We start from the raw sequence: 26,543 nt of genomic DNA, 5'->3' as shown, positions 1-26,543 counted from the left end.
GCAATTGACAGGGCGGGATTTCACTCCTGCGGGGAAAGGCTATCTGATCGCAGGGCTGCAAATAAGCAGAGAAGCGAGCAGGTCTGAATTACCCCCTTAAAATGCACAGCCTCCAACAAGGAACTCAATTGCTAGTCTAAGACTGCAGGTTGAAGCCATACAATGGAAACAATTTCCAATTTTTCTTTACAATTGACAGATTTTGGAAACATTTTAAATGGTATTTTCATACCATATTTTTTCGATTATGTCATATGCACCATACTCCGGAATATACAGTACATACATTCCAGAACTTTGACTCGTTAGCATTCTTTTCACATTGATCCAAATAAATTCCCCTCACCATCTATTTTTAGTCAACCAGACATTAGATTATATACTATAAACTGCAGTGGAATGTTTTAGAATTGGAATATGATTGGTTGATTCGAGTTACATTATATTTCAGTATAAAGCACAATTTTTAAGCCCCGCTATTCATATGTTTGTTTGCTCATATTTGTGTTCATACTTTGCCTTCGAGTTGTGGAAATTCCTGTATGGCTCTTTCAACCATACATTCTGCTAATTTCATCTTCATGCTGTGGTATTCCTCACCACGGTTCCGTGGCTTCTGCCCACTCCACTGGCAGAACCAGTCATAAGGAGCCATCGTCAGCAGAGTCATACAGGAGTTGCCTTTAGAAAGGTTAATAGGGAATTAAAAGAAATACATGTGCAGAAAACAAATATAATGGTTAGAACACAGTCATGCTTCACATTTTGTACTATGAGAGCCCTGCTCATATGGTGTAATCTTCTCCCTTAGGTATTCTTCCTAGTTATTCTAAAATCAATACAGGAGCATTATGAATTCACAAAGTACATAAAGCAGAGTAATCAATAGTTTGATATGTGTGGATTATCCTCCAAGTTATAATACCCATAGGTGATCAGATACACTAGTTTTACCATGAGTGGCCATCCCTGCAGAAGGGCATGGTAGACCATGGCCAATCAGGTTCAGAGGCAGGGCTTAACCATCACTGAGGAAGTTACTATTGGCAAAAAAACATAATACCTGCACCATCGATGGCAAAACCATTGACTGCCAGTGATAAACCATTGATAAATATTAACCATCAATGATTAGTGGCAATCCCTATTTCTTATTGCCAGGAAACTAATGTTTTCAGTACAACAACTTGCAGTAAGGATTTATATATATATATATATATATATATATATATATATATATATATATGTGTATGTATGTATGTATATATATATATATATATATATATATATATATATAATGGAGAAGTGGCACCCACGTTCTTTGTAGAAAAAAGAAGACAACGCTTACTGCAGCTTCATATCGTATTGTAAGCGTTGTCTTCTTTTTTCTACAAAGAACGCGAGTGCCACTTCTCCATTATATATATATGTGGTTGCTGGGCAAATTTGCTGAGGAATCTTTGGGGGCACCCATTTCAAGTAATCCATTATAGACTGAGGGGTGAATTTATGAAGCTTAGAGAAGTGTTATCTATCCCCATAAAGAACGTTATGAGCAAGGTGATAATGGTTCAGCCAATCAGCTCTTACCTGTCAATTTACATATTGTAGCTGATTGGCTGAACCATTATCACCTTGCTCATAACGTTCTTTATGGGGATAGATAACACTTCTCCAAGCTTCATAAATTCACCCCTGTGTGCCGGATGCTGTATATCTAGGCAACCTGAAACTTATCATGTCAACCTGTTAGTAAATGTAATAGCTTGCTAACTATAGGCATCTGCAGGTCTGCCCAATGTTCTAAAGTACAGGTAGCAATAATACAAAAAGAAAAACCACGCTGGTTTTGCCTTTTGAATGAAGGCTACTTTAAAACATTAGGCAAACTCACCAGGAACCCGCTGTAGTTCATAGCTATAAAATTTACACCTAAGTATTTTAAATATTACCAATTTAGGGTGGGTGCTCTAACATCTGCGCCCCCTTACTGCCCCCTACCGCATACATAATTATCGCATATGCACTAACATATGCTATAATTATGGCAAAGGACAGCTCTTGCGTTAAGAGCTGTCCTTTGCGGTGAGAGTCAGCGGGTCCCATGGTGACCCAGTGGCTCCCCCTCCCTCCCTTACCCGGCGCTGCTGCTGCTGCGCCGGGCTCTCCTCCTCCCTGCACCTGGAAGAGGATCATAGTGCAGGGAGGAGGAGGTCACAGGTCCGGGCAGCACAGCTCTGTGCTGCCCGGACACAGGTGAGGGGGGCGTTGGTGCTGGGCGGCGGTAGGTCGGTGCGGGGCGGCGGTGGGTGGGTGCGGGGGGTCGCGTTAGAAGCCCATAGGCTTCTATGGGGCATCGCCAGATTTTTCTGGCGATGCCCCCCGCCACGGTAACCCGGCAGGGGATGCTTACCGCATTTTTAGTTTAGAGAATCCCACCCTTAAGCATTGTACACTGCATATTTTTATTTTTTGTTGGTAGAAACAATAGTAATGACAAGCCTAAAAGCAAAATACATTATTGTATAATGTCAATGATCTCTTAACATGGTCTGATTTCTAGACTTACGTCCTATTACATCTTTTTTTAGTTTCATTAATGAATGGTATTAAATGAAAAAAATGTTGCTACTGTACTTTCTACAGTACTTCTCTGTTGTCACTGGTTCCCATTCAGCCCACCATGTACAGTAGCTGCCTACACAGTTTTCATGTACAACTTAACCAGAATCTTTGTAGAGCCATTTGAAAGGCTGTGAGAATATGATTCCTCACGTGTGTGTAAAGGACTTGTGTAAAATCTGTGTACATTCTGGTAATTCACACCTGGGTGTCTCTGACTGTAAGTAGGATCCTTAGCAGATGGGAAAGTGATGAACATTAGGGGTAGGTGCTCACAGACTTCTTCCCAAGGTAAACGAACGTATTCCTCCATCCTGTATAAGGAACAACAAAGAAATGTAAATAGGATAGCCTTAGCTCACTCACCTAATCGTATGATTGGTAATCAATAAAATCCTAATTACTATTTATCGAGTACATTCTATAAAATGATACCTATGATTTGAGTATTTCATACCGGGAACTTCTCCACTTGGCCTCCTTAGAAGGTTTAACAAAGAAACCATAAAATAATAGAAGAACTAAAGGTACTTGTGGAGTATCACGGCTCCCACGACCTGCATCGTATGCAGATCGTATGCTAAAAATCGAATCGCATCGCATGCGATCAAATCGCATGTGATGCGATGCGATGCGATCGCACCCGATTTTGCACTGAAATGCATCAGAATGCATTGAAATGTGTATTAAACTTGTGAAATGCCCCCAAATGCCATTTTTCATAGTGCACCACCCCCACTATCAACGTCAACCCGAAGTGTGGCAAACGCAGTGAGCCCGCGAGGGGCGGCGGTACGCGTCCTACGACCTTTTCATACCCCCACTATCCACGTCGGCGTGGAGTTGAGAATAGAATAGTGTGGCGAGCGTCGGGCTCGGTGGCTCGCTGCGCTCGCCACACTATTCTATTCTCAACTCCACGCCGACGTGGATAGTGGGGGTATGAAAAGGTCGTAGGACGCGTACCGCCGACCCTCGCGGGCTCGCTGCACTCGCCACGCTTCGGGTTGACGTTGATAGTGGGGGTGGTGCACTATGAAAAATGGCATTTGGAGGCATTTTACTAGTTTAATACACATTTCAATGCATTCTGATGCATTTCAGTGCAAAATCGGGTGCCATCGCATCGCATGCCATCGTATGGCATGCGATGCGATCGCATACGATTTTTGAGCAAAAATGCTCAAAAATCAGTAAAAAATTGTAATCGGGTGCCATCGTATCGTATGCCATCGTATGGCATCCGATGCAATCGCATACGATTTTTGAGCAAAAATGCTCAAAAATCTGTAAAAATCATATCGCATCGTATGCCATCGTATGCCACTACATATGGCATACGATGGCATACGATGGGAGCCGTGATACTCCACAAGTACCGAACTAAAACCTAAGCAGATCCTTTTTATTTTACATTGAAGTCTATTCTGTATGTCCTGCTTCCACTGTCTCTCCCAATAGCTATTGTCAAGGTTTCTTTGCCACACAAATGTGGTTTCAGACACCGGTTAGGACCTAAAAGTGCATAGCCTAGACCATACTTGCTGACTTTCTCCCCTCCTTGGGTGTGGAGAGTGCTGGAGTGGCAGTCCTTCTCAATACTGTAGGCATAGGGTAATGCAATTCATTGAGTATTGCTTCATCCAACCTCCCAACTGTCCATTTCAGTCAGGAAGTTGCATGCACTGGTAGACGGGTCAATTCTGTTGGAAAGCCAGGAGAGCCAAATCAAATTCATGCCTCTCCTGGACCTTTCAAAAGAATTAGTAATCACAGTATGTCTGACATTTAAATAAGTGGATTTGGGGTATTCCATACCTTTATAACTAAGCTATTAACAATCTGCTTAAGAAAAAAAGATGTTATGTTGGTCATTTGATATGGTTCCTTTGGGTTTAGTCTGCAGCTACATGAGAATTGGGAAGATTTGATGTTATAATCATTTTCCACAATACTCACAGGTTATTGAGATCACTCTTCTGGTAGATCCAGAGATTGGTGGATTTAAGTCCCAACTCATCACTTGTCCCTTGTAGACCAACAAAGACTAGAAAACATCCCATCCCATATTGTAAGCTGGACAGGAGAGACTCCACTTCTATTGAGAGAGAAGAGATAATAATGGCAAAGAAGGCAGTTGTTACTTTTGTACACTAAGCAAAGTAATCATCTCAGTAGCCCTAATTTGGGTGAATATACAATATAAAGCAGCATTTCTCATTCTTGACTCTAACAGCCCGCTAGTAGTGTGTTCCAAAGACTTATCAGAAGAACAAGTGTGTTATTTAGTGGCCAAATCATTCTGCATCTCAGAGCTGTAACTATTGGGATACCATTTGTAATTGTAACCAACATCAACATTTCTTGCACCTCTGTATCAGGACCTGAAGCTTTAGTGTAGGTCAGGGGTGTCCACACTTTTTGAGACGAGGGCCAGATTTGGTGAAGCGTAAATGTGTGGGGGCCGACCATTCAGCCTGACATTCTTTAAATCATTAATCACATCAGAATGGTCCCCCACTCTTCCCCCATTCACTCTATGTCCCCCAGCCTGCCCCTTCACTGTATTTCCCCCAGCCAGCCCCCATTCACTGTATGTCCCCCAGTTTGCCCCTCCTTCACTGTATGTTCCCCATTGTATGTTTCCCACTCTGCACCCATTCACTCTGTCCCCCTGCCTGCCCCCTTCAATTAATGTCCATCAGTTTCTCCATTCATTGTATGTCCCCAAGCCTGACCCTCCTTCACTGTATGACTCCCATTCACTGTATGACCCCCATTCACTATGTACCTCACTCTGCCCCCATTCACTGTATGTCCCCCAGCATGCCTCTGTTCTCCCTTGTCTGAATGGCCATCACTGCCTCCATTCACTGTGTGTCCCCCAGCCTGACCCTCCTTCACTGTATGTCCCCCACTCTGCCCCCTCCCTTCTCTGTATGTTTCCCAGCCCCTTGTGTGAGCCAGAGGAAGGAGATGCAAAGCAGGCACTGCAAGGACAGGAGATGCTTGGGCTCCCACTGCTGCCCTCCTCCACTCTGCATGTTACGGGAGCAAGCTTCCCCCTTGCTGCACCCGCTCTCCAAACACTGCTGTCACTGTGATTGTGGAGTAGGGTGATATACGATTGCAGCAGCAGGGATAGGACGCCAAACACATCTGACTGTGGCGGCCGGCACCTCCTCACCGCAGCAGACAGAAAGGTAAAGGCGCGCATGCCGGGGCCCCACCTTTAGTGTCCTGTGCTGTGCTTCCCACATCTGATGCTCTGTCCACTTCCAGCTGGAGGCTGCGGGCCGCTTGAAATAACAGCAATTGGCCCCCGGCCTGACTTTGGACATCTATCTGCAGCTCCTTTCTTGTACTAATCTAATACTCAGCCACAAGAGCATGACATGATTTGGTACCTGGGAAAAGAAGACAGGAAGAATGCCTTTTGTGGGTGCACCTAAGAAGAATTAAACTCATAATACATAACTTTTAATAAATCCACATATAAAATATCTGCGAAATATAAAACCAAAACATACAACAATCATACAAAATAAAAAGGGGAGGACATTCCCCTGACTCAGTGTGACCCCCTGATCACCACAACCCCAATGTATTAATAGGTGCTATAGATAACAATAAAGGAGTGGGTATTCTCCTAAGATAGCGGTAATATTGGTCAAAAAATTTATATATATATCTGTCTCACTTCTAGGGAGATAGTGAGTCAAATGAGGGTAAGGCACGCACTTGTTGAGGACAATCCTCTGATAGTGCTGCCCTCAACCTAAATGTCCACTAATGTTCACAGGTGCTTAAAGGGCTGGTGAACCCAATCCTAGAGGTATATAAGCACACATACGCCTTTTTTACTGGTAAGTAATGAAGGAGTAAATATTCTCCTATATATGGCGTAATAGCAATAGTATCTGTGAACCGAATACTGTCTCATGCAGTGAGAAGGTAATTAGTGAGAGAGGGTGAGGCACGCACCTATTGAGGACAATCCTCTAATAGTGCTGCCCTCAGCCCAGGTAACCGCTACCGCTCACAAGTGCTGCCGGCTGGTGAACCAAATTTGAGGTGTGCAGGAATGCACTTGCCTCGTTCACTCAGCTCGTTCTGACCGCGCTGAGTCTGGCGCCAGACTAGCGTGTCAGTCGTCGGGCAGGACCGCTCTCAGTTTGTTCGCAGCAATACAGATTAAAATTTCAACATTATAAGTGGGGAGGGGAAGAGGGGGTTTTAAAACACACTGAGTGTGTTTTAAAACCCCCTCTTCCCCTCCCCACTTATAATGTTGAAACACTAATCTGTATTGCTGCGAACAAACTGAGAGCGGTCCTGCCCGACGACTGACACGCTAGTCTGGCGCCAGACTCAGCGCGGTCAGAACGAGCTGAGTGAACGAGGCAAGTGCATTCCTGCACACCTCAAATTTGGTTCACCAGCCGGCAGCACTTGTGAGCGGTAGCGGTTACCTGGGCTGAGGGCAGCACTATTAGAGGATTGTCCTCAATAGGTGCGTGCCTCACCCTCTCTCACTAATTACCTTCTCACTGCATGAGACAGTATTCGGTTCACAGATACTATTGCTATTACGCCATATATAGGAGAATATTTACTCCTTCATTACTTACCAGTAAAAAAGGCGTATGTGTGCTTATATACCTCTAGGATTGGGTTCACCAGCCCTTTAAGCACCTGTGAACATTAGTGGACATTTAGGTTGAGGGCAGCACTATCAGAGGATTGTCCTCAACAAGTGCGTGCCTTACCCTCATTTGACTCACTATCTCCCTAGAAGTGAGACAGATATATATATAAATTTTTTTGACCAATATTACCGCTATCTTAGGAGAATACCCACTCCTTTATTGTTATCTATAGCACCTATTAATACATTGGGGTTGTGGTGATCAGGGGGTCACACTGAGTCAGGGGAATGTCCTCCCCTTTTTATTTTGTATGATTGTTGTATGTTTTGGTTTTATATTTCGCAGATATTTTATATGTGGATTTATTAAAAGTTATGTATTATGAGTTTAATTCTTCTTAGGTGCACCCACAAAAGGCATTCTTCCTGTCTTCTTTTCCTGTGAAATTCCATGCCTGATGTAGCACACCCTCAATAATTACAAGTAATAGTTACAGAAACTATACTTATCACTAGGAGGGTCCTATTGGTAAACACACTTATTATGTCATTTCCCAGTGCAACTGACCTTTGCTCTCTCTCTTATTGATTTGGTACCTGCCAGAAGGCAGAGATACGTATGGCATCCACTTTTTGCAGGATACCAGGAGCAGGAGTCAGAGTCACAGTGCACATGTGTCCCACAATGCTGCTGTGACTTCAGTCTCAATGAGGGGTAAGCAACAGCCAGAAGCTGGCGGCAACAGGGAAACGCGTCCTTGTCACAGACGGTTTAGTGGCATGCTGAACCTGTCTCAGTACCTGGACATTCTTAGCAACCTTATGGCTGTGTGTCCTATGACCCATGTTATCTACAAAATAGGCATACCGTTCAGATCTGCTGCCACCAATAATACAGCCCCAATCTCTTCTGCATCCATCTGTGAATCAGGCCCTCTGTTACAAATATCTGTGGTATAAGATATTCATCTTGCATTTTGTTGCTAACCTGGTGCTAATCTAATGTCTGGAGGCAAAAGTCGCTCATAGGTATTGAAGATACCAGCATCCGATATGACCACTGGAGCATAAATACATATTTCTGTATCTTTTTTCTGTAGTGCCACCCCTAGATAGAAAGAAAAATACAGTATCAATAAGAGATATATCATTAACTCCCAAAGACCTAAATTGTGTAGATTCCTGTGATGTGCCATATATTACCATTACTGTTTCTATTTCTTCCTTCATCCTTTTATCCAACTCATATTTTACAGTATGTCTTACCTGTAGCTCTTCCGTTGCTTAGCAGGAGCCGTGTAACAGGGGCCCGCACAAGTACTCTTCCTCCAGCACGCTCAATAATGGGAATCATATGAAAGGCAATTTCGCTGCTCCCTCCCCGAGGGTACCAAGCCCCTCTTTTGTAGTGATGGAGAAGAAGGGCATTGATCATGAAGCTTGAATCACTTGGAGGCACACCTGGAAAGGAAAGCAATGAGGATTAGGATAGAACAGGACACTCAGCTTTTAGAGAAAGTTGGCTTGACTTAGCGATGTACGCAAATGCTGTCACAGTCCCAGTCCTGCACATTCATTTACTTTCTTTCTTGAGATACTTGTTGAATCTAATGCTCTGTACACACTGTTCAATCTGGTCTATTTTTGTATTCATTTTTGCTTATACAGGTATAAGCAAAATCAAATCAAATGGATATCGAACACTTTTCAGCCGCATTTGATCCTGATTTGCGGTCCCGCAGCATTGAAATAGAATAGAAAAACAGACTGTGCAGGCAAGACAATATAGTACAGATCTGTACTATATAGTCCAAATCGAATGCTTTTGCTTGCCATTCAATTCGATCCCAATTGAATCTCAAGCTAAATCTCACTGTGAGAACACTCGCTAACAGTGAAGGCTACATTGGGATATTTATAGGTAAGAGCTGTAACTAAATAGCAAACAAACCATTACCAAGAAAACTTTATTAACTAATGTGAATTTCATCCTGTATTTTAGTTAGTGTTAATTTAAAGAAAATAAGAAATTACATTTTACATATTAATATTGTTTTCCTGTAATGTCTCACTTTAGAATTTTTGCGAAGTCTAAAGGCCATTACTCACTACTCATTCTTCTAGATCTGTGTTTGACACTTGATCACACTCTTCTCATAACACTACACTTTCTAGGTCTTAATGATACAGCCCTTTCCTGGTCCTCATCTTAGCTATCTGATTGCTCTTTCAGTGTTCGCTTCTCTGACTCCACCTCCTCTTCACTACCTCTGTCAGTTGGAGTTCTGCAAGCTCAATTTTAGGTCCTCTTCTTTTCTCAATCTATACTTCCTCTCTTGGCAAACTAATCAGCTCTTTCAGATTTCAGTATCACTTGTATGCGTACAATACTCAAATCTATCTATCAACCCCAGAGTTGTCACCAGTGGTTTTCGGCCGAGTCTCTGAATGCCTCTCTGCCATTTTATCTTGGATGTGTTCTCGCCACCTCAAAATCAATATTTCCAAAACAGAATTAATTATATTCCCACCAGCCAAGAATAGTTACCATCCTGATATCTCCAAAACTGTTGACAACTCATCAATCTACCCTACCCCACAAGAACGTAGTCTAGGGGGAAATCCTCGACTCTGAACTGTCCTTTGTTCCCAACATTCAATTTGTCTTCAAATCATGGGCCTTATTCTAGTTCACTCTTAGAGGCAAATTCCTTCTCAGATGGACAAAACCATATGCACTGCAGGGGGGCAGATGTAACAGGTTTGTTTCTGTGCAGGGAAAATACTGGCTGCTTTATTTTTCCACTGCAATATAGATCTCACTTTGAAGAAAACCCCACCCAAATCTATCTCTCTCTGCACATGTTATATCTGCCCCACCTGCAGTGCACATGGTTTTGTCCATTGGAGTAGGAATTTGCCTCTAAGAGTGAACTAGAATAAGGCCCCATGTTACATGCATCTAAAAAAGATATCCAAAATATGACAAGACACTACTAATTCTCTTATCACTGCACTTATTATATCCTGCATGGGCTATTGCAATAGTCTCCTAACTGGTCTTCCCAAGAACAGACTCTCGCCACTGCAATCCATTTTAAATACTGCTGCTGGGCTGATCTTCCTAGCAAGACGCTCATCGTCTGCTGATCCGCTCTACCAGTCCCTCCATTGGTTGCCTGTATTTAACTGTATTTAATATAAAATACTTCTACTCGTATTTAAAGCTTTTAACCATGCTACACCAGCATTTATCGCTTTACTTATCACAAAATATCTCCCATCTCGACCACTCTCCTCTGCACAAGATCTGCATCAGATCTGCATCTCTCTTCTGCATGGATCACTAGCTCCCATTCACTATTACAGGACTTTCATCAGGCTGCTCCCATCTTATATAATGAACTTCCACACAATAAGACTCTCCACTAGCCTACAAACTTTCAAGCATTCCCTAAAAACTCACCTCTACAGGCAAGCCTATCATATTTAATTCTAAACGCATAACCCTCTGAGGCACTTATGTATTATATAGCTTTTCTTCTGGACTTGTAACTTGGTGTGACTGCTATGCTATTACTGGTGCCTGTCCTTGTGTTTCCCTCCTATATCCCTATAGATTGTAAGCTTGCAGCAGGGCCCTCCTACCTCCATGTCTGTCTGTTGTTACCCAGTTTGTTTTATCACTGTCTACAATTGTAAAGTGCAACGGTATCTGCTGCGCTATATAAGAAAGTGTAAATAAATAAATAAATATTGTCACGACAAACTGTACTCCTATCTATCCCTACTTGCAAGGACACTCTTTAGTGTACTTTGAAAGTACATAGTTAATATGTCCATTTCTGGTGTCAGCATTAATTGGTTTATCAGACATTTAATCAGCACTTCGATAAACAAATTGAAGAGAGTTAATGGATAACCATGGGCTAATTCTTAGGAGATGTACACTGAGATAGGTCTAAGAGGACTGGAATGAACACGACAATAGCCTAGGGTGAAAGTAGAATGCAACAGGTTTGTAACAAACTTTAGTGGCCCCTTAAGTTTTGCATAGGGCCATTCTTCCTAAGCCACCGAATCCACCTTCTATCTCCAAGGTACACAAAGCACAGTAGGTACCTTTATGGAATCAGAATCAGCTTTATTGGCCAGATATACTGTACTTGCATATACTAGGAATTAGATTTGGATTGCTGTGTAACAGCCAGGATAGGAACAAGTACAGTGACAGTACAGATATATATCACATGTACAGATATGCACTAGACATATCCTGATGAGGGACATGGATAATGGGATCATATAATTACTGAGCTGCACAGCACCCAGGCAGCCATTCAGTGGAGCCACTTGGTGATTGCACCAGCCAGATAGGTAACAAGTAAAAAACAGTACAGATATGGAACCGCGTCCTACGGCAGGATGCTCTGTTCTCCAGCTTCCTTCCCCTCACCACCCTCCACCACGCTTCTCTAGGGGCCGAGGATGGGGAGCTCTGTGGATGGTAGAATGGAGCTCCACTTGTATGCAACCATCCCCGGCCCCCACCGGAAGTATAATGTCAAATACAAATACAGGGTCTAAGTCAGAGATGGATGTAAAACTACCGTGTTTCCCCGATAATAAGACCTACCCCGAAAATAAGCCCTACCCTTGATTTTGGACACTGGTCCTAAATAAGCCCTACCCCAAAAATAAGCCCTAGTAAAATTTCATTATCTGGCGTTCAGACAATAGATTCTACACCTGCCAAACCCCCCTGATCCCCCACTCACCACCCCTAACCCCCCTCACCTCCGTTGTGTAGGTAAAAGCACAGGCTTCTTCTGAAGCCGCTTCTATTCCCATGGATGCATTGCGGTGCGGTACGTCACCGCGCACATAACGCGGTTGCAGGACGGAGCTGTGTCACAGCAAAGAAGAGCTGGACATTATTGAGACTTAAAGGAGTACTGGGGTATGTTTACCTTTATCACGGAGGACTGGGGACATGTTTATTACTGTAAGGAGGACTGGGGGCATGTTTATCGATATAATGGAGGACTGGGGGCATGTTTGCCGATATAATGGAGGACTGGGGGCATGTTTATTAAGGAGGACTGGGGGCATGTTTCTTGACATTTGCTGTCAATGTTCATTAAAATAAGCCCTACCCCTAAAATAAGCCCTATGGTGTTTTTTGTTCAAGAAAAAAAAATAAGACAGTGTCTTATTATCGGGGAAACACGGTACTAGCAGTTAGATTACTCAGGGTGCCACGTGAAATCACACAGCAGAAAAAGAGAAATCTGTCAGAAGAAGAAGATCCGGGCCTCAAAACAGACCCCTCTACAGTATATGACCTGCATTGGAGATGCCATGATGATTGTTATCATAGTGAACAGTTACAGTAAGTGCTACAAATGCTATGGTTCATTTGTGAAAGTACAAAGTTAATTTTCACCTCTGCCTGGGCAAACAGGTTTCATCCTATACTTTTAAAAGGGTATCAGCTAGATCTGCTTCCCTGGGAGGACCTTTCCCATCATCTACTGGGTCCACATCTAACTATAGGGGTAATACAAACCTGTAGCAAGTGAAGCCAGACACCGGGCCCAAAGCGTGGCAAGTGAAGTGAGCCTGCTAGGGTCTACTGCAGCTGAAAAAAACCTACACCAACCTAAATTACAGACAAAATAAATAAAAAACTCTGTAAGGCCAACTAACAACTTCCGCCCTCGCCTCCCGTCACATCTCGGTCCTTTCCACGAAGAGAAAACAGTCACAACCATTTTCAAAGGGATGCATTTTGTACCCTACAGCTGCACTTTTACAGTACTGTACAGCTCTAGAAGCGACTGCCCACAAAACGATTAACAAACTAAAATGACACATAGCAAGACAGTCTAGGTATAAAAGAAATATCATGAATAGCTTAAGACATACCGTAAAGCCCAACTGAATATTCTGTGCTATAGAAAAACCTGTAAATAAATAAATTGAACCATATTGTACTGTAGGAGATAAATGTAAACCTGCAAATACAATAATGGTACTAAAATGTAGCAGGTTTGGTTTTGTAGTAACACTGGGGGAAATTTACTAAGCCAAATATGGCTAAAATATTCGTATTTGGATTTACTATCCTGAAAATACGTTAATTCATATTCATGGCACATTTCTATTTGTATTTACATAGATAGAATATGAATATGAATCACCATTCAAAAGAATGGTGATTCTTAATTAGCTAAGCGCCGTATTGAAAATACAGCTGCTAATTACCGGCAATTAGCCGGATATGTATGGATACGTAGGTAGCTTGGCGTCCATCGGTCCGTCAGCTGGTCCAGAAGGAATCCATAGTAGGGTGGCCAATCCCGGGATCGGGATCGGCGGGATCCCGGGATTTGGCCCCCAAAACGCCGGGATTTCAATCCCGGGATTGGAATATCCAATCCCGGGATTTCGGGATTAAACTGCGCATGCGCAGTTTAATGCCGGGCAGCGTCTGAGCACTCAGACGCTGCCCGGCTTCTCCCATAACCCGCAGTGCGCAGCGTGACGAGGTCACGCTGCGAGGTCACGCTGCGCAGGGCACAGCCGCACATCCACGGCTGCCCGCCCAGCGCTCCCGGCCAAACGCCCGATCGCCCACCCAGCGCTGACGCCCGCCCGCTCGCTCACCGGCACCCAGCACTGACGCCCGCTCGCCTGCCCACCCACCCAGCGCTGACGCCCGCCCACCCACCGCTGACGCCCGCCCGCTCACCGGCACCCAGCGCTCGCCCGCTCACCGGCACCCAGCGCTCCCTGACAACCGCCCACCCACCCAGCGCTCGGGCGCCCATGGTGTTTTTTATTATTAGGGAAGCCAATCCCGGGAATCCCGGGATTGAGCATTTTTCAATCCCGAATCCCGGGATTGAAAAAATGCCCCGGGATTGGCATCCCTAATCCATAGGGTACCTGTGGAAGGAAATTATACTTACCAGGATCCTTCAGCATAGATCGCATTCTCTTCTTTTCATGTAGCATCCAGGGGACTTGGCAAAATAAAAACCCAGCATACGCGATACCCCATGGACTGAGGAGAAGCTGCACAATGAGTTTGTTTACATTGTTCAGCTCCTCCCGAGTACTGCTATTGGCCGCCTAGCATGCAATCAGGAGTGGCTAGGGAGCTCGTATTCATATTCTTAGTAAATTTCCCCCACTTTCTTCTTTAGTCCTTCCACCATAAGCATTTTCACGGGGAAAGCTATCTCAGTATAATCCAAAAATATTTTGGAAGCCAAAAACATTTGGCTTCCAACAAAATTAACCCTAGAATGAATGTGTGTGAGTGTACTTCTGGTAGGGAATATAGATTGTAAGCTCCACTGGGGCATGTTCAACTATAAAATTAAAGAAACAATAGAGTATGCCATCCATAGAGGATCTTTATGGTAAACTAAAAACATTCTATGATCCTAAAAACACGTAGCACATCTTCATACATCTGCCCATAAGCGAATCTAGAAATATGGTAATGGGTGGTCCCAGATCCAAATATTGAAGCAGGTTGGACCTTTGTGTGGCGAAAAGGGGGCATGGCCTCATGGAAAGGAGGCATGTCATCACAAAAAGGGAGTGGTATTACACATTAGACCACACACCATAATGCCCATTACACATTTTAGCAAACTCTGTAATACCCATTACAAATAAAGCCACACGCCGTAATGCCAATTACACATTGTGCCACACATCATGATGCCCATTACATACTATATAACAAACCATTACATATTTGATACATAAGTGCCGCTTACCTACATGTTCATTGCTAGTGGGTTCTTGCTTGATGCCAGGTGCTTCATGCACAATGACAGGGGCTTCATGCTCATTGCCAAGGGGGAATACATGCTTGTTGCCAAGAGGGAGGGAATTGTTCCTATCCTAGGGGTAGTTAAATACTCATTGCAAAAGGGGAGTGAATTTTCTCGGGAAGGGGGGGGGGATTGCTCGTGCCAAGGGGGAGGGGATTGCTTGTTGTCAGAGGGGAGTGAAATTGCTCATTGCCAGGGGTGGGTGGCAATTGCTCGTTGCCAAGGGGGAGGGAATTGCTCGTTGCCATGGGGGAGAGTATTGCTCGTTGCCAAGGGGAAGTGACACCAGGCAAACACAATTTATTAATCTATAAGGGCCAGTGTTCTCAACGGGCAACACTGACCCTGACAACTCGCTCAACACACAGCGCACTGCAGCGCTGTGTGCTGAGAGAGCCTGAGCGTTCCGAGCGAAGTAGCTTTTCTCAGAGCGCTCGTCAGCCTGTGTGGAGGGCCACTCTCTTACTTGTACTTTAATTGCAGTTTCAAAGTCTCATACCTTGTCCTCACTAATTGATTTATCAGTCACATAATCTTAGCATCAGTAAACTACTTACAGTAATAACCACAAAGGTTTATTACATGTAAATTGGGGTGGAGGCACACAGGGAATGACGTTGAGAGTCAGTAAATAAAAATGACTTCAGATGTTTTAATACTTGTGGAGAGGACTTAATTATTTATATAATAATGTTTTTGAACATTATATGAAAGCAGAATCCACAGGTGTATCAGCATTGGTGCATTCCTAAGCTTTGTTCAGCATCACTTGAGTGTTGATTCCTGTGACTTTTTTTGTCATTATTTAGTCCACATGTGCATTGCTAGTTAAGAAGGATGAGATTTACCAAGCCTTTGAGAGTGACAAGGTGGAGAGAGATAAAGTACCAGCTCCTAGCTGTCATGTTACAGGCTATGTTTAAAAAAATTACAAGAGCTGGTTAGTTTGTACTTTATCCCTCTCCAAGGTTTAGTACATTGGCCCCAAATTACGTTCTATGTTAAATAATTATCAGGGTCTGTAAGCTCACAAGAGCAGGGCCCTCTTCCCTCATTTGCTTTTCATTCTCTTTAACCAAAGGCCTTATTCAGACCTGTTTACTGGGCTGCAAGTGTTCAGAGCCCAGCAACCAACTAAATTCCGCCCCGCCGAATGAACGCCCCCACACTCCGCTGCCGTGACGCATTTGCAGCTGTGCACACAGGCGGAAAAGCATTCACCATTGAATGATTTTTCCCCTTGCTCACAGAGCTCACATCATCAGCCTCCCTTCCTCCCAACGGCCAGGGAACGCCTGTGTTTCCTGGGGATGCCCAGAAAATGCCAGTGGCATGCCCCCAGTAACCCTACGAGCAGCGAAGACTAGCCTTCGCTCACTGCTTTCAGTGGAACTGCTGGCGCATGCGCACTGTGTACTGTGCATACTGTATGTGCTGCCACTCGTTATTGCTGATGCAGCTGTGGTTATGTACCCTGTACATGACCTCTGTTGCATTCAACCGTAAGTCACTGTTTTGTTATTTGTTTATGTACTCTGTAATTGGGCGCTGCAGATCCCTTGTGACGCTATATAAATAAAGGATAATAAAAATAATAATTAAAAAGAGAGGTAAAATGGAACAGTACAGATGTATTCACTAACCATAGAAAAGATAGCTAAAGACAGTCTGTAGCTCTTTATTGCTGGTCAGGGTTTTCACCACATCCTGGTGACTGGACTCTGCTAAGCGGAATATGGGAGACACTCTGTGCAGCAGACCAGATCGCAGGAGAAACAGGGACAACCATTGAGGGATTATCTTCAGAACAGCCAACAGAGGCACATGACGAGCAACCTTCTGTTCATTGAAAAATTTAGAATAATTATTATTAAATACTGTTGTCCATATCATAGTCATCATAGGTTCTGGGTGTCTCCTTACAGTGTGATAGCACTGGTTAACAGACATAGACAATGCCTATTGAAAACCAAGCTTACTGTGTTATCAGAAAAACAGATTTTTTTTTATAAAAAAATACAGATCTCCCCTGATGTAGGCTAGATACGTTGGGGGAAATTTAGTAAGCAGCACTTTTCACAGTCACAGCATCAGTATTATACATTGGATTTAAATGGGAAATAATATCAAAAACAAAACACCTCTTTTTTTATTTAGGTAGCGTTTTTGAAAAATGGTGCTTAATAAATGTACTCCTTGATCAATTTCATTCAAGTTATTGTCATACATTACACTACACATCCATCAATATTCAGACAATGGGGATTATTCAGATTCTGCAGCTATTGCACAATGTACCATATAACCCAGTGACTGATATTCTGATGCTATTGAGGATGTGGGAAGGATAAGGCGACACCTCCATTTGTGAAAAAGGAGGCATGTCAAATTGTTTAGGGGTGGGAAGAGGCATTGGATGGTGATTTCCTGGCCACTTCAATGGGTGGTTGGCACGGCAACATGAGTGTTGGAACCACCCAATGGCGAGTGAGAGATCCAATAATGCATCTTAGCACGTAGCATGGATCACTATTACAGTGGGTGATGTCTGCATGTAATAGATACCCCCCTCTATTAACATTCAGTCAGAGCTATTAATGCTGCTTCCAAGGAAGGCAGCAGTGATAGCAACTCCAGCCACATCTTAATTAGGCCCATTATGTGGCCATATCTACACCTGGTCAGGGCAGCTAATATAGATTAAAAGCCTAAATAGCAACAGAAATCACGTAGTTGTAACATTAGTGCTTGTAATCCGCCTTAAGCAATATATATATATATATATATATATCATACCCTCCAACTTCTGAGAGACTGAAATCGGTACATGTTCCAAAGGGGGCGTGCCCATTGTTAAAAGGGGGCGTGACCATTGGTAAAAGGGGGGCGTGCCCATTGTTAAAAGGGCGTGTCACTGACACGAATAATAATAATACACCTAAAATATATATTGAATGAGGGGGATGGCTTTGGTGGGGGCTGATTGGCTATTGGGGCAGAAGAGATGATTTAAACAGGGAAGTAGAATGATTATATGTTTAACCTGAGCTCACCCCAATGTTCCCAAATAGACTGGGAGAATACAGGCACATTGATAGACGGAACAAGCTTCTATTTGTTGTGCTCGGCAGCCGGGCTGGTGGTGTGAGATACCGGCACTGCGTGTGATCCAAGTCGCCCTCTGTTCTCTTGCGGCCAGTCTCAAATGCTTGCAGCATGTGCCCGTAGATGGAAGTAAGTGGGCTGCAGTTACTGCTGTGTGCTGTGCTGTGTGTGCGGACCGGCGCGCCCCCGGCTTCATGAGCTGCAGAAGGCGATGCAGAGTATCAGGAGACCGGACTGCCCTTCTTTGCATACAACCGCCGCCTCCCAGCTCCTTCACTGTGATTGGCTGCAAGCCTCGCTCTGCAGCCAGCCCCTCTTCTCCCGGCGCCACCTTCGCTTGTGATTGGCTGTTTACGGGCGACGGTCTGAGGCAGTGCTTGATCCTCAAAAATCGGTACATTCGGTGCACGTTTATTTAGCCGGTACAGACCGTAAAAAAACGGTACTGTACCGGCTAAATCGGTACAGTTGGAGGGTATGATATATTAGAGATGTGCGGGCTCGGATTCCTCAGATCCGAGCCAGCACGGACGTCAGCAATCCGGGCCCGGATACGAGCAGCGCTCGGCGCTTCCCGCCTTACTCGAATCCGGGCGCACGGGCAAAACGTCATCGCCCGGCGTCGGATTCTCGCGAGATCACGGAACCCTTAAATTCCGCAACCTCGCGCCGCTATCTTCACTCCAATCTCGGAGAAGGGTAGGGAAGGGTGTTCTGCTGCTGTTTCCACTGGCTACCAGTATTTATCGCAGTATATAATTCCAGTCTGCTGTTGCCGCTGGCTACCAGTATTATTTATCACAGTATATAAAAATCCAGTCTGCTGTTTCCACTGGCTACCAGTATTTATCGCAGTATATAATTCCAGTCTGTTGCCACTGGCTACCAGTATTTTATTGCAGTATATAATTCCAATCTGCTGTTTCCACTGGCTACCAGTACAGGGGTGCCCACATGTGTGCTATATCCATCCAGGGGTGCCCACATGTGTGCTGTATTTGTCCAGGGGTGCCCCCATGTGTCCTGTATCAGTCCTGGGGTGCCCGCATGTGTGCCGTATAATTCCAGGGGTGCCCCATGTGTCCCATATCAGACCAGGGGAGCTGCCCTTTTTTTTAATGAAAATAAAATTAAGGTGTTTTTTTTATTTTTTTTACTGCAAGGGCTGTTAAATGCACTGTAGTCCAGGGGTGAGCCAAGAGTTCTGTATAATTCATGGGGTGTTGCTAAGTAAGGTGTGCTGCTCTTTTTTATAATTAAAAGAATACACATTTTTATTTTTACTGCAGGAATTTGTCTGCCGTATAATTCCATGCCTGCCGCCATGTGTGCCGTAACAGTCCTGGGGTGCCGCCATCTGTGCCGTATAATTCCATGTGTGCTGTATCAGGTCAGGGGTGCCACCATCTGTGCCGTATAATTCCTGGGGTAAGCCAAGTCTGCCGTATAATTCATGGGGTGCTGCCAAGTGTGCTGTATTAGTCCAGGAGTGATGCTACCTGTGCCATATCAGTCCAGGGGTGATGCTAGGTGTGCCGTATCAGACTAGGGGGGGTTGCTAAGTGTGCCATATCAGTCCAGGGGTGATGCTAAATGTGCCGTATCAGTCCAGGGGTGATGCTACCTGTGCCATATCGGTCCAGGGGTAATTCTAGGTGTGCAGTATCAGCCTAGAGGGTATGCTAAGTGTGCCATATCAGTCTAGTGTTTGTGCCGCACACTTGTGTGGCTTATCATAGTTATCCAGCTACCTCGGTGCAACCTTTTGCCCTAAAAACAATATTGTAAGGTGTGAGCTGTTCAGAATAGACTGTAAATGAGTGGAAATGAATGTTATTGAGGTTAATATAGCGTAGGAGCAAAACAAATAAAAAATTCTGCGATTTTAGCAGTTTTTATGCTTTTTTAACAAAAAAATCAGAACCCAAAACCCAAGAAATCCAAACACAAAACACTTAGGAGGTGTTTTGGCAAAACCCATTAGAACCCAAAACCTCAAGGTAATCAGAACCCAAAACCCAAAACCCGAAAAGTGGCCGGTGCACATCTCTAATATATATATATAAAGGACTGCAGTGACAAGGGTAGAGGAGAGGCGGAGGTCATAGGATTACCAAGTGCGTAGGGAAATTAGGTTGGAGATCAGAGAGGGCCTTGCATGTGAGGGTGCGGAGTTTAAAGAGGATTCTGTAGGGGAGTTGAGATAAGTAGAATATAAAATGTTCCCTCCACAACCACAGAATAAATTAAACTTCATCCCAATTATATTCCTATACTATAACTCCCACAAAACACAAGTGTACAAATACAGTCCAAAATGGCAAAAGGGAAGGAACTCAAACATTCACCTACAGTATGTGAAAACGGTCTAGTCCAAGTGCTCATATATACTTCCTATTCCCAGCTTATGAAAAATAGATCTATTTTGCTTACAGATCTTTTAAAATGGCAAGAGAAAAAATAAGTACAGTACAGGGCATATATTTAATATGCTGGACCATGATTGGTATGTTGCATTGCTCTTGTAACTGCTAGGATTAATAAGTAGCATAACTAACCATAATTAATTTCCTATATTTGAGATATAAATATTAGTCAAGTCAGGAAAAAGAAAAAGAAAAATATAATTCCCTTACTTTCATCAAAGCTGTAAACTTGTCAATGGCTTCCTCTTCTCCTGGGAACTGCTTCTTCAGGGCATCTGGAAATTCTGTTTTTCCTGCATAGAGCCGATACACCTTGTGTCCTACTATGACAGAGTCATATTGGTTTCCCAAACGGTTCCACTGAAGTTGTCCTTCCGTTAACTGGTCCATGATTACACGCAACATTCCTCCTTCATGCATCTGACCCACATAGTGAAGACCTGTACAGTTTTAGAAAATGTTAAATACTATTTCTATAGGTCTCTTACAGATCTGGAACAGTTACTGTCAGGCTGGAATTTACACTGTCAAAAACAACAAACAAAATAACCAATACTAATTCACTCAACGTAACTGTTCCATGGATCAGGAGTTCTATGTCCAGTGGCATGCAGCATAGAATGCGAGTTGTTTGGGGAATTGAAGAAGATAGGGCCCAGTGCTTCAGGATCACTGACAAGATCCTGGGGAGATACAGCACACAACAAAGTGACCTGTGCAGGATACTTACAGATGACCACCATTTGGGATGCTGGCGTTCAGAATACTGCCGCTGGCATCCCGAAAGGAGGGAATCCCCACAGGGATTGGGCAAGTATACTTAATTAGCTCCTGACCCCCCCCCCTTACCCCACCTTCATTGCAGCCTAACCCTCCACCCAGCCCCCTCTAGTCTAACCCCAAATCCCCCTTAGTATCTAAATCAATTCCCCTTCACCCGGCCTAGCCCTATCCAGCCCACCACATCATCTGCATGCAGCACAATGTCAAGGGACCCCATTTCATTGCAAGTCCTAACACCCAGACTCTTAAGAACCTAGCACTGCTGCTTCATAGTCAAAGATGAGACAGTCCCCAGCACAGCTCCTGAATTACCAATAAAGAAGCAGCTGTCACAAGTTTAAGATAAATGAGCTTACTACATAGGGGTGCATGAGAAAGCTGTGATTACAGAAAGGGTAATACAAATTAACCCAAATATACATACAGATTTCCACTGCACTGGTCATTCCTAGGAATGGAGTGCACATCTGCACCGGCACTCCCACTGGATGGGGGTCAGTGGCCTGTGACCACATTGCTTAGATAAATAAAAATAAAAATGTAATATATATCTATATATATATATATATATATATATATATATAGATATAGCGCAGGAAGAAAGAAGGATCAGCTGAAATGGGTCTTATGTCCATCCTGACACTTCCTGGGCGCCCAATCTATGGACTGACACCTCTCAAATATTTGAGAATCCCCATCTGCCCCCTTGCCCCTTTATCCCGACACCTATGATGCCACTGATCATTTCATAGACAAACACAGGAGTTTGAATAGCACAGAGACCTTCCCGTGCCACGTTAGTGGTTCACATCATGACTACAATAGCAGTTTTATACAAAAATAAATGACTGCAGCCACAATATGCATATAAGGCAGGGGTTCCCAATCTTTTTTGAATCGCGGCACCCTAGAGTATCGGAATTTTTTCATGGCACCCCTAGCCCCCCAAAATGTATTAGATTGGGTTTATATGCAATTCTTAGTGTCAGTTATGTGGTAAAGGGAAGGATTTGCTTCTGTTGTACACATTTTATGAATGGAAGCCACCAGCACTGGTTTTGCCCATAAATAATTTGTATTGTTCCCGACCACAAACCTGGGGCACTGAGTTAGGCACCATGTCTGTAATTTGAAGCTCGGCCCTAGCAGCTAATGTTCTTCTGATAGCCTTGTCACTATAGCCTATGGGCTACATTTTGCATGAAATACCAGTAGAGGGTTATGCTCAGTAGTTCATGTATGCACAGTAGCACCATAGTGTCTGATATGATTATTTCACATCTTACGGCTCACAACTTAGCCGCCTCTGTACTTCATGTGTGTATTAATAAATTCCAGCAATAACAAATTTCAGTTATCGAGTCAACATATGCAGTTATATTACACAAGCCAAAAATTAACCATTTTCAGACAGTTTTCTGACTTTGCAGTTTGTCAGCTGTTGTGGAACCACAAATAACAGCGTCCTCAGGCTGCAAGGCATGGCAGAACTTGTAATCCCACTGTAGCTACATGTGACTAATCCTCTATTTTGTTCCACATACTCACCCACATCAAACTCGTATCCATGTTCCTGAAAAGTGTGACAGCTCCCTCCTGCTTGGTCATGTTGTTCTAGGACTAGAACTTTTTTGCCTGCCTTAGCAAGCACAGCAGCTGCCGACAGCCCTCCCACACCGCTGCCAATAACCAATACATCCAGGTTAGGAGGGATCCGGTCCTGGGAGAATCCTGCACTAGACAAAAGATACATACATTAACAAATAGCAGGACAGAGTGTTTCAGCACTTAAAGCAAAGCTGACAATCTGCTGTTATGTCTGTAAACTAAAATCGGTACTCTTTACCTAGAACGGCGCCCGTCGCGGGCATCGCGGGTACATTTATGTATGGCCGCGACGCGACCGACGCGATGCCCGTGATTTCCCATTGAAACCAATGTTAAACTTTGAAATCGTGTCGGTCGCGGCCGGCCATAAATGTACCCGCGATGCCCGCGACGCGATGCTCCCGATTTCCCATAGGAATCAATGTTAAAAGGCGCGATGGACCCGATTTTACTGTTAAATGGCTCAATCCACCCGATTTTGCCATAGGAATCAATGTTAAATGGGCCACAGAGCCCATTAACCCTTAAATGTCCCCCCAAATTTTTAACGCCACCCCACGATCCACGCCAACCCGAAGCGTGGCGAGCGCAGCGAGCCCGCGAGGGGCGGCGGTACGCGTCCTCCGACCTTTTCATGCCCTACTATCCACTAGGGCGTGGTGTGAGAATATAATAGTGTGGCGAGCGCAGCGAGCCACCGAGCCCAAAGCGTGGCGAGCGCAGCGAGCCCCGCGAGGGGACGCGGATACCTTCACAGTTATGCGCGTCCCCTCGCGGGCTTCACAGGTGTCCGTGGCGAGGTGGACACCTGTGAAGCCCGCGAGGGGACGCGTCTACCTGTGAAGGTATCCGCGTCCCCTCGCGGGGCTCGCTGCGCTCGCCACGCTTCGGGCTCGGTGGCTCGCTGCGCTCGCCACACTATTATATTCTCACACCACGCCCTAGTGGATAGTAGGGCATGAAAAGGTCGGAGGACGCGTACCGCCGCCCCTCGCGGGCTCGCTGCGCTCGCCACGCTTCGGGTTGGCGTGGATCGTGGGGTGGCGTTAAACATTTGGGGGGACATTTAAGGGTTAATTTGCCCTATTTGGCCCCAAATCGGGTCCATTGAGGCATTTTACAGTAAAATCGCGGTCAATCTGCCGTTTTAACATTGTTCCCTATGGGAAAATCGCGGTGATCGCGGTCATCGCGGGCATCGCGGCCATCCCGATTTACCCGCGATGCCCACGATGACCGCGATCACCGCGATTTTTACCCCCGACGCCCGCGATTTCAATCGCGGGCGCCGTTCTAGGTAAAGAGTACCCTAAAATCATATAAAAATTAAAAACTGACATCTTGCTCATTATTGGGTGTAGTAATTCAGCTTCCTGGGGTGGAAACTGAATTGATATGCTAATCAGTCCTGGACTACTTAATTGGATAATATTTTTCCAAATCCTGTGATCAGAAGTTGCTGAGTTGATTGAATTAGGTTAAGAATACCTATTTAAAATATATCCAATACAATTTTATATAAAAAAGCACATTTTTTCTAAACATCAGTACAAATAATGATGATACATGCACATCTCTTAATGCTACCCATACAGTTATGCAATCGGATTCCATGCAACATCGAATCCGATTGCATCTCATGGTGCAAAACTTGCCCCCTTTCAGCACCCAATGTCGTATCCCATATTGCGATGGCACATCGGGTGCTGGACAGGGCGGGCAGAGGGCGGTGGAGTAGCGTAGCTCTAGAAGTATCGCAATTTAAAAAAAAAATACTGGCTGGCCCTATGATTGGCTGAGAGAGCTCAGCCACTCAAAGGGCTGCCCAGTGTTTTAAACAATTCTGCTGCTACTGCTGACCCCCGACGCCTACTTCTAGTGCTAGGCTACTCCACCACCCTCTGCTCGCCCTCAATCACGCAGCCAGTGGTGCCTCTGGCCCCCTCTCCCCAAACTCCACGCTGTTAAAAGCGTTTCCTCCACCCCCTCACACACAGATTGCATTCGAGTGATTGCATGTGGTTACAAACCACATGCGATCGCTCCTGCAATTCGATAGATATTATGTGCAGAACATACTATCTATCGGTGTCATTCAACGGCGGGCCTGCGCATCGCATCAAATGGGCCATTAAAAATGCATACAATCATTCGATCTATTGGCCAGATGTGGTCGAAATCAAATGATTGCATGCAACACCCCACAAGTGTATGGGCAGCATAACATAAATCTCTTTATATACTGATTTCAGCTCTTTGAATATTGTATGTCGGAAGTCAAATCCACTTACCCTGTTTGAGTACTTTTTGTCTGGCACTCTTGTCAGTAACTAGAGGTTTCGGTGGCTGCACACAGTCTTCCCGAAACAGACTCCCCCATCCACAATAAAACCACAGATAGAAATATAGCAGCAGAAGACACAGGACAAAAAGAGACACAATCAAGAACACCATTATTGTGTTTAAAGTGCAATGGGTTATTATAATGTACACACAAGTACATGCAAATATAAGGCACATCGGTAAAGAACATATATAGTACAGGACTACACAAAGGTACAAATACACACAAACATACTGAACACAGAGCTGCACAAAGAAATATATGCACAGATATTGCAGCAGACACAAATACACACAATACACAGAAATTACATAGAGATAACCAGTATGCACACTGCACAATCACCACACTGCAAAGAGACTGTACTCACACATACATAACACACACACTACAGACTAAACTATACTCCAGATAATCAACCCACACACACCGCTTTCCTGCACTAACAATGCAATGAATGTGCTATTATTTGTTTGGTATTACACGGGACAAAGGTTCATTCTTATCACAGCAAATCCAGGAGAAATGCTTGCAAAGCCACTACCCATTATAGAATCAGCTAATTGGGAAAGACTGATAATTACTTCTATACATGGCTGTGCTGCCATCAACGGGATAAAGGTGATCACCCAGGACGGGATACGGTCATTGGGTCACCAGCAAGTTGTTAGACAGTCATTAGGTCAACACCATTAGGTCGACATGCATTTGGGTCGACATGTGTCTACTTCGACATGCATTTAGGTCGACAAGGGTCATTAGGTCAACATGGGTTAGGTCGACAATCAAAAGGTCGACATGGGATTTTTCACAGGTTTTTGAGCCAACATGTGCCGACAGGCGATATTTCATGCCCTACCATCCACTAGGGTGTGGTGGGAGAATAAAATAGCCGAGTCCGAAGCCTGGGGAGCTCAGTGAGCCATGCGAGGGAAAGCAGTGCACTTTGACCTTTGTCCATGTCGACTGTGTCAAAATTCGGATAAAAAACCTGTGAAAAAACCCATGTCAACATTTTGGCTGTCGACCTAACCCATGTCGACTTAATGACCCTGTTGACCTAATGACCCTGTTGGCCTAACCCATTTCGATGTAGACTCATGTCGACCTAAATGCATGTCTACCTAGACCCATGTCGACCTAAATGCATGTCG

At 44.4% G+C, this 26,543-nt stretch overlaps 1 protein-coding gene across 1 annotated transcript in view; it reads right to left on the bottom strand.

Moving 5' to 3' along the window:
- LOC146008261 (all-trans-retinol 13,14-reductase-like) overlaps window positions 1–25,968 on the bottom strand; it is a 35,219-nt gene extending 9,251 nt beyond the window's left edge. Inside the window, exons 1-9 of the mRNA XM_083147369.1 lie at window positions 25,337–25,968; window positions 22,986–23,168; window positions 20,865–21,094; window positions 16,767–16,962; window positions 8,537–8,731; window positions 8,259–8,378; window positions 4,582–4,720; window positions 2,827–2,936; window positions 515–681 (exon numbers count right to left, since the gene is read on the bottom strand). Coding sequence (XP_083003495.1) covers window positions 515–681; window positions 2,827–2,936; window positions 4,582–4,720; window positions 8,259–8,378; window positions 8,537–8,731; window positions 16,767–16,962; window positions 20,865–21,094; window positions 22,986–23,168; window positions 25,337–25,565 — 1,569 coding nt within the window. The 5' untranslated portion in view covers window positions 25,566–25,968. The remainder of the gene's footprint in view (window positions 1–514; window positions 682–2,826; window positions 2,937–4,581; window positions 4,721–8,258; window positions 8,379–8,536; window positions 8,732–16,766; window positions 16,963–20,864; window positions 21,095–22,985; window positions 23,169–25,336) is intronic.
- Window positions 25,969–26,543: the final 575 nt, after the last annotated feature.

The sequence above is a fragment of the Crinia signifera genome, chromosome 6, assembly GCF_055691185.1.
Source record: "Crinia signifera chromosome 6, ASM5569118v1, whole genome shotgun sequence".
Lineage (NCBI taxonomy): Eukaryota > Metazoa > Chordata > Amphibia > Anura > Myobatrachidae > Crinia > Crinia signifera.
This window is presented reverse-complemented; position numbering and strand designations above follow the sequence as displayed.